The following is an 18,055-nucleotide window of genomic DNA, read 5'->3' on the forward strand; positions in this document are numbered from 1 at the left end:
ATGGGCATTTTTTATTTAGCCCATTGATGGGGACTTTTATTTTTGGATTAAAACCCAAAAACTCCCCATGGGCATTTTTCTCCCCATTGGTGAGAGTGCTCGAACAAGGTAATTAAAGAAATTATGTGAAAATTAAAACAGTAGTTTAACCGCACCAACTCTTTACAGACGTGACAAGTAGTGGTCCATAATAAATTATTGTGGACCAGATTTATTTAAGATTTTTTAACTATTTATTTCCATTATGTTATGATTGAGTTAGAAAACTTAAAAATGTTTATAGCAAGACTTAAACTCGAAACCAACAAGTGATACTATCTAAATAGTTGAATTTAATAGCTAATTAAACAAGTACAAACCCGGTGCATCGCCCGGGCCACACACTATCTATAAATAAACTAAAGGAACAACCGCTGACATCATATTGTCCACCTGGCAGCTTTATACTTCCTCCGTTACATATTATGTTCAACAATTTACAAAAACGGAAGTTACACATTATGTGCTACAAAGTAAATATTTCCATCTATGGTAAATTTTTTTGTGTAAAAGGACAAATCTACCCTTACTTAATTTCAATAATACACCTTAAATGAATAAGATTATATGTTATTAACATATTAACTTACATTAATTCATTCATGATTTACCATAATCCCAATCTCTCTCCTCCCTCACAACCACATCCACCACCATCATTACCTCCCTCTTAGCAGTCACCGTCGCCAGGCCGCCGCCACCAACACCACTATATTTCTCACTCTTCACTCATAACCACGACCCAACCCAAAATCCCCCACACAGTCGGCCACCTCCAACACCGAATCCACCTGAGCACCACCTCTGCCCGAAAGGTCTAGAAATCCTCCAACCACCACGAAGGCACGGGCCTTGTTTTTGCTTCGATCTATTTCTTCTTTTCACTCTCACAACCATCGTCGATCGAGTCATCGACCTCCTTTTCCCTTGTCAAAGTCGCCGCCGACTCCTTTTTCCCTTGTTATAGTCGCCGATTCTCCTCATAATCAAACCCTAAATTGATTTGGGTATGTGGTGGTTGTGAGCTGGGCGAGGTTAGTTGGTTTTGGTGGTTATGGAGGGGTTTCAGATCTTGGTTGTGGTGATTGGATTACGGTTGTGAAGTTGGTTAGTTCGATTTGGAGGGGTGAGTTTTGGGTAATTGGGTTATGGTTGTGGTGTTGGTTTAATTTGGTTGGTGGGGTTTCGGGTCATGGTGGTGGTGAGAAGGTGGTTACGAGATAGGGTGGTGGTGGCGGCGGTTGGGTCAAAGAGAGGGTGGATGTAGGTGGTGGTGGATGTTGTTGCTGGTGGGTGGTGTCGGTGAGAGGCCGTGGCAGGTGGTAGTGGTGGTTGATTAATTTTCCCCTTTTCTCTCTCCTACCCTTAATCCCAAACCCTTCACTTTGTTAATCAACATTAACAAATTTTGTCTTGGAAAACTTGCAACAAGGTTTGTTGCACATAATGTGTAACGGAGGAAGTAAGAAAAATTTTCCCGCCTAAATAAAAATCTGACGTCATTATATTTTCTTTGGTTTCAAATTTCAAATTTAATTTTTCCTCCTCTCAATGTATCTATACTTTTTAATTTATTTATTTTTCTTCTATCACCAACTATTGGTATCTAATACATCTTTCCCTTATGTTTCATTGAACAAAATACTTTGATGTATATATTTTTTTTCTATTTTCCTTTATATATTACAAGTTTAAAATCATTTTTTATTTTCTTAATTAAAATCATACATTAATAATCTAACTTTTATGTATATGTTTGAATTTTCATATTCGATTTTGTTTTTCTTTAAAATTTATTTTATAAAATTAACATTTACAACTAATGGTTATGTCTCAATAATTTTTCTTATACGTAAGAATACATAAAAATATATAATCTATATTTCAAATAAACTCGTGCATCGCACGGGACTAATCTAATCTAGTCTATTAACTAATACTAAAACAAAACATTGTTGACATCATGTATTTTCCAAAGTGTACACATGTCACTATGACATAAACACGTGTCATCTCCTGGTGTCCTTAGTTTTTTTTTTTTTTTTTATTTATTTGAGAAACAAATCTTTACACATATTTTCTTTCCAAAAAAAAAACTTTACATATATATAATAATGATTATTTATGGAGTATAATAGAAGATTTGATACATCCTTCCAAAAAAAAAACATATTAACAATTATTAACTTAAGCAAAGAAAACATTAAAAAAATCTTAACATAATTTGTGATATATAAGTATAATGTTGGGCCACAACATTCATTTTCCTTCCCTAGATAAAATAAAAAAAATGCCTAATTTCTAGCTGAACAAGGATGTATTAAGTTTGCATTGGTTTTGGAATAACTTTATACTTCCTCCATTTTCTTTTAGATGCAACACACCTTTTAGCGCAGTAATTAAGAAAGGTGGGATTTACAGGATATAATTAACTTTAAAATAGGATGAGTTGTTGTTAGGAGTGTAATTTAATGGGCCATATGCTTTAAATAAGGAATATAGTATAATTTTTCCCTAAAGTAACTTTCCTTTTATAATGTGTTGGAAGTATTGTGACATTTCCTTTTTAGGAAAGTGTTGCAAGTAAAAGAAAACGCAGGAAGTACTTCAGAGTTCAGGCAGATTTAAATCCATGGAAGATAAAACTGCACCATTAAAGAGAGCCAAAACTAGTTCACAATATATTCAAATGTAAATAGACTACATTATCTATGCCAAAGTAAATAGACTGGACTGAAAGCAATAGTACAGGAATCAAAATTTGGTTGTATAAATATAATCATCTTGGTTGCATTCCTTATTCCCGTTATTCCCAAATTCCATCTTGATCGTTCTTTACAATTGCTTCACGTTGGAAGTTCTTTAAAAAGGAAAAGCCAATCCAAAATGTCTACCTTAAAAGTCATCACCTTCAGTGCTGTCAAAATCGTGCGCCCTCCCACCCTCCAGCAACATCTTTGTGTATTAAATTTGAACACAGCAGACCAAACTAAGCAATAGATACAGTGAGGGAGAAAGACGAGCTTAAAACATATACATTCTAAAACAGCTTTCATAACCATATTACTGCTTTTAGGCCTCACGTCTACATATTGAAATGTGGAAATCTACAAACTTCCACTAGATCAGAATGATCAATCTTCCAACAGATCACAACCATTTCCCCCAATGACAAAACCCATTATATATAGGTTGCAACATCAATCACAATGTTAGCAGCGACAGATTCTCCTTGAACCTTGGTCATGACTCATGAGGACTTGGTCTGTCATGCAAGCACCCATTATCATGACAAGGTTTATTCCGAGCCAAGATTTCAATTAGTTTCCATCTCATGAAAACAAGTGGTTCAACCTTATTCTGGACACAACCGGGCACGCCCAGGATTAAGAAGTGATTCGGACATTACCCATCCCTGTCATAGATAAAGCTACCAATCAATGTCCGAAGCAATTAAAATAGGGTAGGGGTAACAACTCACAAAGTAACAAGCACTACGCAACACATCACTTTTAACAGCCAATATGAGATGCAATTAGATGAATAACTCTCAATATGAAATTTTTATATATCTTACAAGGAATCTATATCCTACGCAAGTCTTAAGACACAAATTAAAATTATCAGGGAAACACAAACAAATTCTAGAACATAATTTTTGTCACCGATACACCAAAATGAACCAGAAGTTCCATATAAGATTCTACAATAAAACTATGCATCATTAGAGACCACACACATCCTTAGACAATTGCATGCATGAAGCAGCATAGAAAATTCGACAGAAGTCAAAAGTAAAAGTAAAAGTAAAAGCAAGAAAAATATAAGTGCTCAACAACATATATATTAATAAATGATCTTAATCCAATACAAGTAATAGAAACAGATAACACAATATATCAAGACGAAGTTTCCTTCAAGTTACCTGTTCAGCAGCTTTGTACTTGAACAGACCATAAGTAGATGAAACCATCTTGCAGGATTCAGCCACAAGAGACTCAATATTTCCAGGCATGGCTATAGTGCCTAAGTAATCATGCCCACACTTCTTCCCAGAAGCACTCTGCTTTTTTACTGATGATCGAATAGAATAGTTAAGTACATAACCCTGCAAAGGTGAAACTCCAGAAGATTATTTTCAAGTATACCTAAAGGAACGAAGTAATGCAACAATAAAGAAACCCTCAGAGTCACTTACATGGAATGCCGCTTTTAAGATGTCTTCAGGCTTTGCTTGATCCTTGAGCAATGCACATACTTTGTTCTTTACAGGATTGTAGGTCACCACATATCTCTCCCTCTGCACAAAAGTAATTGAGAATGTAGGTAAGGATTCCAAAAAAAGTTGTGAAAACTAATATATTAATAAACAAATCATCCACAAAGAAAAGTGCGTTATAATATGTACCTCAAAGAGGGGCTCTAGTGCAATATATAAACCTGGATCTTGGAATGCATCCTTGAATTTACAACCTATCAAATTCGACAGCTCAAGTTTCCACCATAAGTTGGAAAATTACAGGGACAAAGACTATAAAGGGTTTTTCTATATAGTAACCCTGTTTTTTTCACTTTTCTATGTTGTGGCCCAACATATATTACTTTCTATACTGTAACCCTAATATACTTTTTGATTACATATGGTAACCTTGTCGTTATCCTCACGTTAAAAAATTCTATTAGTGGGGCCCACTCTCCATTTATTAATAATTTTTTTATCGATTTGAGCGTTTAAAAATATTCCGTCAAAAGGTTTTGGGGGCTATTTTGGCCCTTAAGAGTCCAAATTGAACTCAAATTTCACAAAAAAAAAAATTATAACGTAAATGCGTTGTTTTGTGTGTTAAAATGTGAACACATAAATTGAGACATTTCTTAATAAGCAAAACGAGATATTTACGTTATTTTTTTGCCAAATCTGAGCTCAATTTGGACACCTAAGGGCCAAAATAGTCCCCGAAACCTTTGACGGAATATTTTTCAACGCGCAAATCGATAAAAAAAATATTAATAATGGAGAGTGGGCCCCACTAACGGAATTTTATAACGGTAGGATAACGGCAAGGTTACCGTATGGAAACAAAAAATATATTGGGGTTACAGTGTAGAAAGTGATATATGTTGGGGCACAACGTAGAAAAAGTGAAAAAAAAAGGGTTACTATATATATAGAAAAACCCAACTATAAATTATGAAGATTCATCATACCAAGTTGAACCGAGCTATCATGTACCCATGGAAATGAAAAAACGCTTTCCTTTAAATTTCCTTCTTTCAGAGAAGGAACACGCCCTACAAGAACATAGTACATGATTAGAAATAATATTGTACCATTGCTTAATAAGGTAAGGAATATACCACCGAAAAACTGCAGTTTAGCAAATATAACAATACACAAAACATCCCAAAAGTTTGCTTCCAGGGGAACGACTAAGGACCTGTTTGAATAGAAGTGTTTTGGGTAGAATTAGAGGTTATGCCAAAATTAGTGGTTTAACCGTCAAACAGCTCATTTTACTATTTGGTTAAAATAATTTTGCAAGAGTTATTTGGTACCAAAAAGCTTATTATAGCAGCATTTTGAAACAAGAGGTTTGGAGGTTTGAGGGGGAAATTACAGGTTTATCCAAATATCTACCTTGTTCCTCCATTGGCTCCATACTTCAAGATTAGAACAAGAAATTTCATAACAGCCCCAAAACAATCATAATTTTTTTTACATCAAATCAAATTCTATAGCAATGAGTTTGAGCTACACCATCGTAAAAATACATTCATCAAGAAAAGGGGAGAATTTATCCTATAAGATGAAAATATGTTGATTTATTTTAAATTATACTATAAGAACAACTCAAAATCATAAAATAAATACTCAAATTATTTTTGCATGCATGAGACCAAGAGGTCTAAAATATTAAGAGGAGGATAGGAATTGGAAATGGTTTTAAGGGAATTTAAAAATTGAAAAACAGAATAAAAAAAATATTTTTTATTTTATTTTATTTTTTTTCATTTTTTTTGTAGAGATAATATACATGCTTAGAGAAGTGGTTAAAAGTCTCAAGGAATTGAATGATAGGGAGTGCCAATTTTAATTTCTTCCTTTTATATATGGAGTAAGAGTTAAATGAATTAATCTTAAATATGTCCTTTTATTCCCTTATAAAAGTGATTCTTATTTATAAAATATATAAGAAAAAAATTTAAATAAATATGGTACATAATTTTTAAAATACATAATAGACTAATACATCTCCATATGAGTCTATATCAATAACAAAAAAAGTAAAAATAAAATAAATACACTAAACAATTCAAAAACAAATTATTTTGATGTCATTATACACACTTAAGATATTATTAGCTAACCAACATTTACCAAACACAAAATCAAAAAGTCAAAAACAGCTGATACAATAAGCTAACAGCTAATGTTTGATATCAGTTTGTTACTAAATAAGCTGATGGGTAGGATTAAAGTGTAGGGTTATAGTCTTATAGATATAATTCGCTGCAAGATTTCCACATAAAAAGTTAGAGCTCATGAGGCTTCACGTTTACTGAGCACAGGTATTTTTCCTAAACATGTGATAGATTACATTAATTCTATGATTGTATTCTTACGGCAAGGTGCTTACCTTTTTGTTCAAAGCCTGGGTATGTTGCCTGGTCAGAGGTTTGGACTTATCCAAAAAAAAGGGGATAGTAGACTCAGAATTACAAAAAATCAAGCCTGGAATATTGCAGCCCTTGAATTATGTGTAGGCCATTGCCACCAATCAAGATTCAATGTGATTTTGATGGGTCAATGCCATCTACATAAGAATTCTGACGAGTGGTAGTACCATCCCAAGCCTGAAAGTGGATGGAGCTCCAAAAAAAAATAATGTTCTATCAAAGAGCTATTGAGAGAGTTGAGAGATTTCAATGATAGAAATTCCCTTCTGAATACTCAGGTCTTATTCTGTTAAGGATGTCAACAGGAAGCTGATAAAACAATTTTGGTGTAATGGTATAGAGGTTTATGCAACAGGACGAGTATAACAAAACACAGAATAATTAGTTGGAAGCTTGTCCAACAAGGGTTACAATTGAAAGCTAGATAGTTCAAGACTGGACTCTGTGGACAAGGTGTGTTTGGTTTGTGGCAAGAGTGATGAGACATTGTCTGAAGAGCTGACTGAAGCTGAAAAGCTGGACTGGCATGTCAAGTAAAGAAATGTTTTTTCTAGGGTTTGTGAGGCAGATTCAAAAGAGAAGCAGCGGTAAATTCAAAAGGGTATGTGGTTGGCAGTTGGCTATTGTAGGCTTGTAGCCGCTGCTACGTATAGTATATGGGCTGCAATACATGAAGGCTTTTGACTTTTGAAAAAAGAAAGTTCCCACTATAAATTATACTTAGCAAAAAGTACAAGATCTGTGATTACAGATAGTGATAATTGCTGGTTGTACATTCTAAACAATGATGCATAGTCATAAGACTCATAACAGTCAGCGATGGAGCTGTATTTTCTCTTTTGTGCCAGTGTGACCTTACTAGAAGGTTTGATGGAACTTGGTAGTAATTAGGTTGAATAAGTTTTTTGAGTAATATATACTTGAACCAAATTATCAAAACAAAACAGCATGACTAATTCATACCAGTTTTAATGAAAGAATCCACTGCCACAGTAAATCTTGCCCTGTTCAACGTGTGTAGTACAACAGACTTCACCTGTTAGAAAGCCAAAATATAATTGTGAGGACATTTAAATTCTCGTATAAGAGACAAGGACAAAACTAAGCTAGGATAGCCACCGAACCTCTTGATAAGAGCTCAGAACATAACCACATGAAAGAAAGGCAAATGTTGTAACCAAAGATGGGTTCCTTTTTGATAGCATGATGCTCAGTCCAGTTCCCAACTGCATAGCAAACATTTAGTTCCCAATGTGCTAAGAAGATTTGTGGAATAGCAAAAACAAAAAAAAGAAAGTGGCATACACCATTCATAAATGCAATAACACAAATGTATTGCAACCAAATTACATGAATGCTCATTGAATGAAAATTCAAAAGTTAAAGAGATCATTAAGAGAACAATCCAAACCATTGTTCTCAAGAACAAACTGCAGTTACTAAAAACATGATTGGTGTAAAAAGTCTATGAGAGAATACCAGCTTCATGTTCTTGCTAAAATTGGATATGGCAATGGTTAGAATGGACCACAAAGAATGAAACAATCAGTGGTGTTGGACATAAGAGAAATAGTTGGGAGGAGATGAGAGAAGTTAGGGAGAAAATAAGTAAAGGTTATGGGTGGGTTGAGTGACTTTTGGTAAGACCGTGGGGGAGACAATGTAGAGAGCAGCTAGGTTGTGAGTGAATTTGAGGTAGATAAAATTGGAGAAAGGCAATTGTATTTTTTTTTTTTTATATTTAGATCACCAAACCAAATATAAGAATATAATCATTGTTTTTCCACTCAAATTAAACAAAAGTATTCAACCGTCTTTCTTGTTTCTTTTCCTCTATCATATTGTATAATATTTCCTTATTTTATTTCCCTTTATTGTTCTTTTTCTTTTCTTTTGTGTGAGCCAAATAGCTCCTATATTGATTGTTTCATTAACAAAAAGGGAAAAGAGAAAAAAAAAAAAAAAAAAAACAACAAAACAAAAAACAAAAAAAAAAGCATGATCGCCACAAGGGAACAAATCTTCATATTAGTTAAAGAGGAGATAGAACAAAGAGGTTCCTTAGGTGAAATTAATCTACCCTAGAGCATTGCCTCCCCAATGAGATAAAGGCAGCTGGCTCACGATTTTACCACAGGCATATTGCTAGAAGGATGCAGAATGCAAAGTTATCTTTGTCTTCTTCCACAGCTGCAACTGTAATGTTAGTCAGCCACAGACATGGTTGAACTGAAACATAATTACATATCCAAGAGATGTGTTAGAGCTCCAAATTTCAGACACCAGTGCAGGAACATGCATATTGCATAACTTGATTTTATAGGCATCTTGCATGTGCTTTGCAAATTTGTAGGTCAACGATAGCTTTATTTTCAATTTGATTGAAGTTCAAATAGATACAGGGATAACTTTGATAATTCAAGCACACGTCAAACTTTTCTCATATTGATCCCCTTACTCGATCTTTAGACAAACCCGGTATGCTTTCTTCATCCCCCCCCCCCCCAACTCTGTGCCCAATCTCCAAAGTGCCATTATCTAAATCGTTCTTTCTGAAACTTCAAAGGCTGATATTCTTCCGAAGGCTGTAGTGGTACATATCAAAGAGATAGGGCTCAAAATTAGAGGCACCTTTGCACGGACATGCATACCTAGATTAATAGGCTTCTTGCATGTGCTTTGCAAGTCAAGGATACTGTAAGTTTCATTTTTCATTTGAAGAATCAATTTTATAGAGATGTAGGGCTCATTATCTAGACGTGATACAGGGTGATACAGATTAAGAACAAAGAGGTTCCTTAGGTGAAAATAATCTCCAAAGTGCCATTATCTAATTCACCCTGTATCACGTCTAGAAATTTCAGTTCGACATTCTAAAATTATATAACAACACAGGCGATGATGCGAGAGCATGGACACTACTTTTGGGCCAAATTGACTATTGTTGACTTGATCAAGATCGGAAAAATTTGAGCTTGATTTGAATTATTTAGATGATTTTCCTCGTAGGTGGGATGTGACTTAGGTAGTATTTTTTATCAGTTATTATCTTGTAATTAATCCTAGCCTTCCATTTTGTATGGTTTAGATTTAATGAAGTTTAGGGTTTTATTTCATGTACTAGTGCCTCCTTATAAAAGGAGTTACTTTATGATGTAATAGAGGAGACTTGTTTTGAATATTGAAATTATGAGAGGTTTTCTCTTCTTTGAGTTCTTTGTAATCTCTCCTTTGTGGTAAAATCTCAATCTTTATCAAACTTTGTGGTTGATTAGATTGAAACCCTTGTTTCTCTAGACTATGTGACTAGTGAATCAAGTTATTTTGCTAGATAATCTTACTTTGTGTTGATTATTTTAGCTTAGATCTTGATCCAAGATCATATCTTTATTTTTCTTGCACTCAAAAACTCACAAAAATTCCTCAAAAATAGATCTTTGTTCCTCAAAAATTACTCAATGATTGTTATTACTATGTGGGAGCAAGTATTAACAAGCGAACATGTGAATTCATTTCTACATTGGGCTTAACTAAGAATGGTGATTTCATTTTGGGAGAGTGGAGAAGTACGCTTGGACATACTTAATTGTGTCTTTGTTTGGGTGATGTACTCCTTGGTTCTATATTATTACACTCTTGGATTTGGTATCATGAGCCAAAGGTTATTAACCTTTTGATCCAACCAAAAAAAAAATAAGGAAATCCTCTTGTTGCTGTTCGTATTTACTACCCCAGAAGTTAGTGAGTTTGCTGCTTCTTCCACTTTCTTTAGCAAAACCACTTTCATTATTATCTCATCAATTATCTATTATCATCATCATTACCCACCAATCTAACATTCCAATATTTCCTTCTTTTGCTACGACATTTAACATTTTTGCCCGGCCCATCCATTATTTCCAGCGAAAACCCATCGTCAATCACCATTTTCTTTTGATTTCACCCAGAAATTCGAAGACCCGCAAAAATATTGAACCACTCTTCCATTTTCGAACAATCCCATATCAGTTGTGTTCATGCACCGCCCTCAAGGCCACCTATAACGCCCTTGTTCGTAGCTCTTCCACCAGCAACGAATGATTGGTGATAGTCTGAAAATCAGATCGCTACCAGTTATAGTGTAAACAGCAGTTTCGAGCACTCTATAGTGAGGAGCGGACGCTTCAATTGTAGGAGCGGGTGTTCAGAAATACTGACAGGACAGTTTGGTAAACGTGCTCAATTTCGACATTTACTCTGGATTTATTATTATTGTCATCATTTGAGATTGCAAGTTGTTCATATGAGTTATTGGACAATGGGATTGGAATTGTTTGTAGAAAGGGATAATCTTGGCTCCGTCTTTGATGATCAAATTGATTTTGTTGGACCCCCTATTTTTTATGAAGAAATTGAATTTGAACTTAATGTTCCCTTTCAAATGTTACCTTGTTTTCCATCGCATGTGTCTCTACTCAATGATTGTTATTACTATGCGGGAGCAAGTATTAACAAGCGAACATGTGAATTCATTTCTACATTGGGCTTAACTAAGAATGGTGATTTCATTTTGGGAGAGTGGAGAAGTACGCTTGGACATCTTAATTGTGTCTTTGTTTGGGTGATGTACTCCTTGGTTCTATATTATTACACTCTTGGATTTGTTATTTGGGTGTTTGATCCGGGAGGTTTGTTGATGATGCTTCTTGGTTATGGGTGATGTTTATTTGCTTTCAATAAATAATATCTCCATTCGCTTGATCATGTCGGATTGATATTACCTCTAGGAATTGAGGACAATTTCTTTTGAAGAGGAGGAGTTTGATGCGAGAGCAAGGACACTACTTTTGGGCCAAATTGACTATTGTTGACTTGATCAAGATCGGAAAATATTTTAGCTTGATTTGAATTATTTAGATGATTTTCCTCGTATGTGGGATGTGACTTAGGTAGTATTTTTTATCAGTTATTATCTTGTAATTAATCCTAGCCTTCCATTTTGTATGGTTTAGATTTAATGAAGTTAAGGGTTTTATTTCATGTACTAGTGTCTCCTTATAAAAGGAGTTACTTTATGATGTAATAGAGGAGACTTGTTTTGAATATTGAAATTATGAGAGTTTTTCTCTTCTTTGAGTTCTTTGTGATCTCTCCTTTGTGGTAAAATCTCAATCTTTATCAAACTTTGTGGTTGATTAGATTGAAACCCTTGTTTCTCTAGACTATGTGACTAGTGAATCAAGTTATTTTGCTAGATAATCGTACTTTGTGTTGATTATTTTAGCTTAGATCTTGATCCACGATCATATCTTTATTTTTCTTGCTCTCAAAAACTCACAAAAATTCCTCAAAAATAGATCTTTGTTCTTCTTTTTCATATCAGGCGATATGTGGAATGCAGCTGAGTTTCTAACCTATGGATGCATGGCACCAATAACCAAATTCACAGCAAGTTTTCATAGACTAGTTTGGACTTCACTTGCCCAAAACATCCAGAGTCCCCTCCTACTTGCCCAAATCAAGCTAAAATACTATAGCTAATGCTTCATTTCAACTCTTTCTGGGTAAAGCAGTGAATTTTGTCATGCAATCTAGCGTCAGATTTCTCTCTCCCTTGTCCTATACTTTGTCTCCACAATTAACAGGTCACTAAAAAAATTCGGCAAACACCACAATGAAAGGCTCAGCAACAATAATTCTTCAAGTTGACTGATTAATATGATAATACGATTATTAGATAGAAATTAAAAGCTTCATGGCTCACATGGAAACTCTGGTCTTCGCATTCTTAGATGCTCAGGCTCAAAATCTGTCATCAGCAAGTAATGCTATATTGCTATGTAACTCTCATAGCAACAAACTGCAGGTATGATGACAAAGATATACTTCGTATTCATATCTCTAAAAAGGACTGGAGCATATTCCCATACTTCTGATTACAAAAGTGCAAGAAGCATTAAAATGAACCACAGCACAGAGCATACCAGATCTGCAATGTTGCCAACACATTCGCCTTTAGCAGTAACATCTCCAATATTCTCACCCTTAGCAAATGCTTTGTAAATTGGAGTACGAGTAGATGTTGACGTAACAGCACCAACATTCTGTCAGGGAGACAAGCATTTTAAAATGATTAGCCATGGCATAGAAAGAAATAACAGGCATACAAATTGCTTCAATCAAGACAAAGAAGAGAAAGAGTAATGCAGAGTAACCAAACAAAGAATATCGGCTCAGATAATCATTCACTATGTTTCACAAGCACCAACAGGTTCAATGTGCAAAGTAGAAAATCTAGCCTCCTTGCTCTATCAGCACAAATAGCATGATTGCAGCTATGAGAGCTAAACAGAGGAAAAAAATCAAAGTAGCTCTGTCAATTTTGAATAGTATCCTTAACAGTTAATCAAACACGTTATAAACTGCACAAGATTGAAAGGTTCAAGTTTGGCCAATAACAATCAATCTGCATGTACAAAAGTGCAACTATATGCGTAAAGACAGACATCTATGCAATAGACTACCAATCAAATTCAGCTAATTCACAATTCATTTTTTTGAAGACGAACAAAGTAGCAAGTGGCGTCCTAAGTATCTAATCTAACCTTAGCTACATTGGCAGCACAAGCCAAAGGCAGAAACAAATTTGGCATTGCAGCAGTTGCCAGCTCTATCCCAGCTCCCAATTCCATCAATAGATCACCAGAGAATCTAAGCTGAAAGGATTAGTTGATCACATGAAAGCAAAGAATATTAGTCACATTTACACACAAAACAAACAGAAAAGGGAGAGATACCTACTTGTTTCAAATCATAGTCAAATTTCTTTCCTTGTCGAGCAAAGAGCATTTTTCCAACCCGGCCAGCACCATCCTACACATTACAATTGTATCAACAAAGACCCCTATGATTCCCTTAAAATCAAATTATAGAAAAATATTCCAAGATTAATGGCCCAAATTTACAAGGAACGACAACTTGAATAAACTACTAAAAGTCGAGTATACTTCAAAGTAATAAGTAGTCGGTTCTGTTTAGTTCACCCTATTTCAATACTTTATTACTTATTTCAGATTAGATCACAAGTTCAAATTAGTAAATTTTATGACTTTTTTTTTATTTTTATTGCTGAACATATTAGTTTAGTAATGAAAAGAATCATGAAAATTACATATTTGGAAAAGGCACATTAAGAAAATCTAATAAGAACTCATTTTATACATTTTCAAAACATACCAAAGTTTAGTTGAATCGGGCAATCAAAGAAATAATATCAAAACATATCAAATCAGAAATAATACATTCAGATCAAGTCTGATGTGCAAAAAAAAGGTGAATTCTGTATAGCTGAAATTAAAGAAAACATTTTTTTTCAACCACACATCAACAAGACTAACAATGATGATGGTACTCATACTAAAGGCACTTGCCTCAGATTATATATGCTTATTTCTTGGTCTTCGTCAATCAAATTCAATAATATAAACAGAGTAAATAATTGTGAATTACAAAGATTATAGAGTCCAACATACTAACAAACAAGCAAATCTCTCCCAATCAAGGGTCATGCATGACAAACCTATTGATTTTGAAACAGAACACCCAGAAGAATACACTACTCCCCGATACTAGATTCTGTAACAATGGTTGTTTTTATACAGCCCATTACTATTAAAAAAATAAGACCTTCAGGGTTCAGGCTGGGACATTCAGAAATATTTTTTTCACAGTATCTACACCTTGCATGATCTTCTCCTATATGTTAAAGATATCGACCTCCCTAAATATACTAAACAGAGAATATGCACTTCAGCAATAGAATTATGACCACAAAAAGACCTATTGGTAGACAATAAGTACAATGAAATTAAATAGAAGCCCTCAATAAATCACTCTAAATAAAAGAGTCAAACAAACATATAGCATAAACTCAAGTAAAAATAAAGCCTTCAGCAGACTATAAAGGGAAGAATACATATCTATGATGAAATACAAAGCATTCAACATTTTAAACTCAATTTAATTGATTAAAATACCTTAAGGATCCAATTGATAGCAACAGCACCAGGAGTAGCTCTGCTTCTAGATACTCCAACAGAAGTCAACAGTGTTTGTGTTGTAAAGACACCCATAGCTCCACCAAAAAAATGCTACAGAAAATACTGCAAGATTAGTGACATACAAATGGTTCCAATAATACATCTCATATGTCACAATTAAATTATGACTACAGAGATAGCAATATCACATCACAAGCCCTCAAATGGTGAAATCATTTTAAGCTGGTCAATTAAAATCATAAAGTGGGGATTTTTAATTGTAAAAATTCCATTGAATACGGAGGGAGGTTAAGACAAGATATGAACAAGTAGGTGACCCATTTTATTTAGGAAAAATTGTCAAAAAAATCCCAACTTTCCCTCATTCGCCCAAAATAATCCCAACTTTGGATTATTTTTTAATAATCCAAACTTTGATATGAATCCGTTGTAAATAGTCCCAAGTAACCGATAACCTGTTATGTAGGTAAATTTTATAAAAAAAAATAATAATTTACACGTGTCACCACGTGATTGGTCAAACATATGATTTAATTTTAATTTTATTTTGAAAACATGATTATTTTATTATTTATTTATTTGTTACCAATTAATAATTTTTTTTGTTCAAAAAAAAAAAAAATATATCAATTAAGTAATTTAAAACTGAATAATAAAAATAAAAAAACAAATTAATTTTGCAAACTAAGCCAGCCACCAACACCAAACGACCCAACCACCTCCACTAGTTCACCACCTTACCTCCCCTGAGCCACCAACACCAACCCACCTCCGCCATCCTACCACCACAGCCCAACACCCACCTCTACCACAACCACCGTAACCAAAACACGACCGATTATCGGCACCCAAACCAAGATACGCCCATCGCAAAAGCCCAATAACAAGAGCCACAACATTATCTGCGATGGAGTGTAGAAGAACATCAGCGACTCAATAGAGAGGAGAAGAATAGCGGCGGCTCGATTGAGTGGAGAACAATAGCGGCGGCGATGGGAGGAAAGCAAAGGTTGAAGGATCTAGTGGAGGAAAGTGATGGTGGGCTTTTGGGTTTAAAGGGTTTTGTGGGGGAGGAGGGTTGGTGGTTAAGAGGGAGAGGAGCGGCGCGGTGCCGGCACGGATGGAGGGGGTATGCGCGCTGCTACAGCTGGAGGGCAGGGGTTGGGTGGCAGGCTGGGTGGCGGAGAAGGTGGTTGGGGCTAGTGGGTTGGTTTTTCTAAATAGTTTATAATTAATATTTTTTAAATTTTTCTTTAAAAAATTAACTTTTTTAATTTTATTTTAAAGTTTTTGACCAATTAGGTACGACACGTGTCATCTAACTTGTTATAACAAGTAAGATGACCTCTTAGGACTGTTTGAAGCAAATTAATATCAAAGTTCGGATTATTATAAAATAAACCAAAGTCGGAATTATTTTGGGCGAATGAGACAAAATTGGGATTATTCTTGTCAATTTTTCCTTTTATTTAATATATACTAGTATATGTTTTTTATAAGGTAAATAAAAAAAAAGGCGGCTATTTCCTTGTCAAGCTTTTTACGAAGTAATTTTTAAGCTCCTATCTTGTTGATGTGAGATCAGTGAAGCAAACTAAACTTTTAGGAAGTAGAATATGTAAAGTCCTAGAACAGAGTTTGAAATAAGAGTTGATATGGCAGGCAAAACCTCAATATCGAGAAATGAAAACCCTTTCGAACACTGAAATTAGATCTCCAAAATTCGATCTACAATGCAGAAAATCTTTGAACATTGTAAATTCCGAATACCTTTAGGGCCCTCCATGTCATGTATGGAACGTATGAAGGTGAGACACTGTCCGGAAAGCCTTCTGGAACAACATAGGATCGTATAAATGACACTAATTCCTGCACCAAAAATATATATATATATGAATTTCACAAAATGAAACTTCAATTCAACAAATGCAATCAATCAAACAAAAATACTTGTAAATAAATATATACGAAAATATTGATAATTTGTTTCCTCTTGCCAAAAACGAAACTATGAAATCAATCAGAAGAAAACAACTTGGAAGCCCCAAAACTCTCTATATTAAATCAAAATCAGCCGACATTTCTTAGGGAATCATATTACATACTGGCATATAACAATCACTAATAATAAATAAAGAAAACAATGGTAACAAAATTTAACAAAACAAAAAGCAATAGCCAACTATATTACTCGGTGTCGGGTACTCGTGTCTGACATAGTTACGTGTTTAAGTGTCAAACTCGACTATTATGTCAATAGATTCCATTAACCATTCCCAAAATTTCAGCCTACACCTAAAAAACACAAATTTACAATATTAAAAAAATAAAATAATAATTTGTAAATAAGATGAAATCGTACATCAGTGGGAGAAAGAGGAGTCTGCAAAGAAACTGAACGAATAGACCCCTTTTTAAGTTTTCCAAAGGAATCATTCTCAGCAACATATTTCCAGCGCCGACCATCGATCTCTTCGCAACAAATCAACCTCAAATTAGAATCAATGTACTCATCTTCAACAAGGCCTAACCTCAAATTCTTACTCTCCAAAGCAGCAGGAAGAGTGGGAGGAATCGTAGAATTGGCAGGCGACGAAGGAGCAGAGGCTAAACTGGCGCTAATTCGAATGGTTTCTCTGACGAGAAGACGCACATCTTGCGACGAAGAGGAAAGGGTTTGCGCAGTTGATGATGATTGTCGAAGGTTGAGAGGCGCCATTGACGGCAAGTTCGAGGTAGGAGAGAGAAAATAGGAGAGTGGAAGGGAGAAATGAAGGGTGTGCGAGTTATGAATGAGAGGGAGGAGTGTTTGTGGGTGTGTAGGTGGCTGGCCCTACCCAAATTCTCAACGATATTGAAGGACACGTGAGATTAGGGCCACTTTTGGAAATTAGGGAAACTTCTTTTAAATACGTTGCTGGCTTTTTTAAGTTCAGGGAATGGACAAGTCACCAAGTGTTAATTTTTTTTTTTTTAAAAAAAAAACTATTTATTAATAAACAACTCATTCCGTTTTAAAGTACTTGCTCCATTTCTCCCTGTGCGGAGTTTTAGGAAAAATTGAAAAAAGTAATAATATAAGGAGGTAGTAGGATAAGTGGAGGAATAAAAAATTATTAAAAAAAAAAAAAAAACAAAAAACAAAAGTAGTGGAGAGGATTAGAGGAAAAAGAATATGAAATTAATAAAATATGATCATGGTGGGTTCAAAAGGTAAGAGAAATTAGTTAAATATTGTATAAGCTTTCCAAATAAGGAAATAGATCAAGTATTTAAAAACGGCCGAAAAGATAAGTGAA

At 34.6% G+C, this 18,055-nt stretch overlaps 1 protein-coding gene across 1 annotated transcript; it reads right to left on the bottom strand.

Annotated features, from left to right (window-relative positions):
- Positions 1-2,692: 2,692 nt before the first annotated feature.
- On the bottom strand, positions 2,693-17,730 carry LOC110686831 (protein root UVB sensitive 6-like). Its single transcript, XM_021863418.1, has 13 exons — positions 17,119-17,730; positions 16,527-16,625; positions 14,733-14,846; positions 13,498-13,569; positions 13,302-13,412; positions 12,681-12,800; positions 7,842-7,943; positions 7,681-7,753; positions 5,248-5,331; positions 4,448-4,512; positions 4,238-4,339; positions 3,965-4,147; positions 2,693-3,454 (listed from the first exon to the last, which is right to left on the bottom strand). Exons 1-13 carry the CDS (start codon positions 17,473-17,475, stop codon positions 3,395-3,397), a joined length of 1,542 nt encoding a protein of 513 aa, XP_021719110.1. The 5' UTR covers positions 17,476-17,730; the 3' UTR covers positions 2,693-3,394.
- Between the last annotated feature and the right edge of the window lie 325 nt (positions 17,731-18,055).

Source organism: Chenopodium quinoa, unplaced genomic scaffold (genome assembly GCF_001683475.1).
Source record: "Chenopodium quinoa cultivar QQ74 unplaced genomic scaffold, ASM168347v1, whole genome shotgun sequence".
In the NCBI taxonomy this organism is placed as follows: Eukaryota; Viridiplantae; Streptophyta; class Magnoliopsida; order Caryophyllales; family Amaranthaceae; genus Chenopodium; species Chenopodium quinoa.

Coding starts and splice junctions, on each gene's coding strand:
- LOC110686831 (XM_021863418.1), bottom strand. CDS start 17,475: ATGGCGCCTCTCAACCTTCGACAATCATCATCAACTGCGCAAACCCTT. Junction 4,340..4,447: donor CACTAGAGCCCCTCTTTGAG/GTACATATTATA, acceptor ACTTTTGTGCAG/AGGGAGAGATATGTGGTGAC. Junction 4,148..4,237: donor TCTTAAAAGCGGCATTCCAT/GTAAGTGACTCT, acceptor TCACCTTTGCAG/GGTTATGTACTTAACTATTC.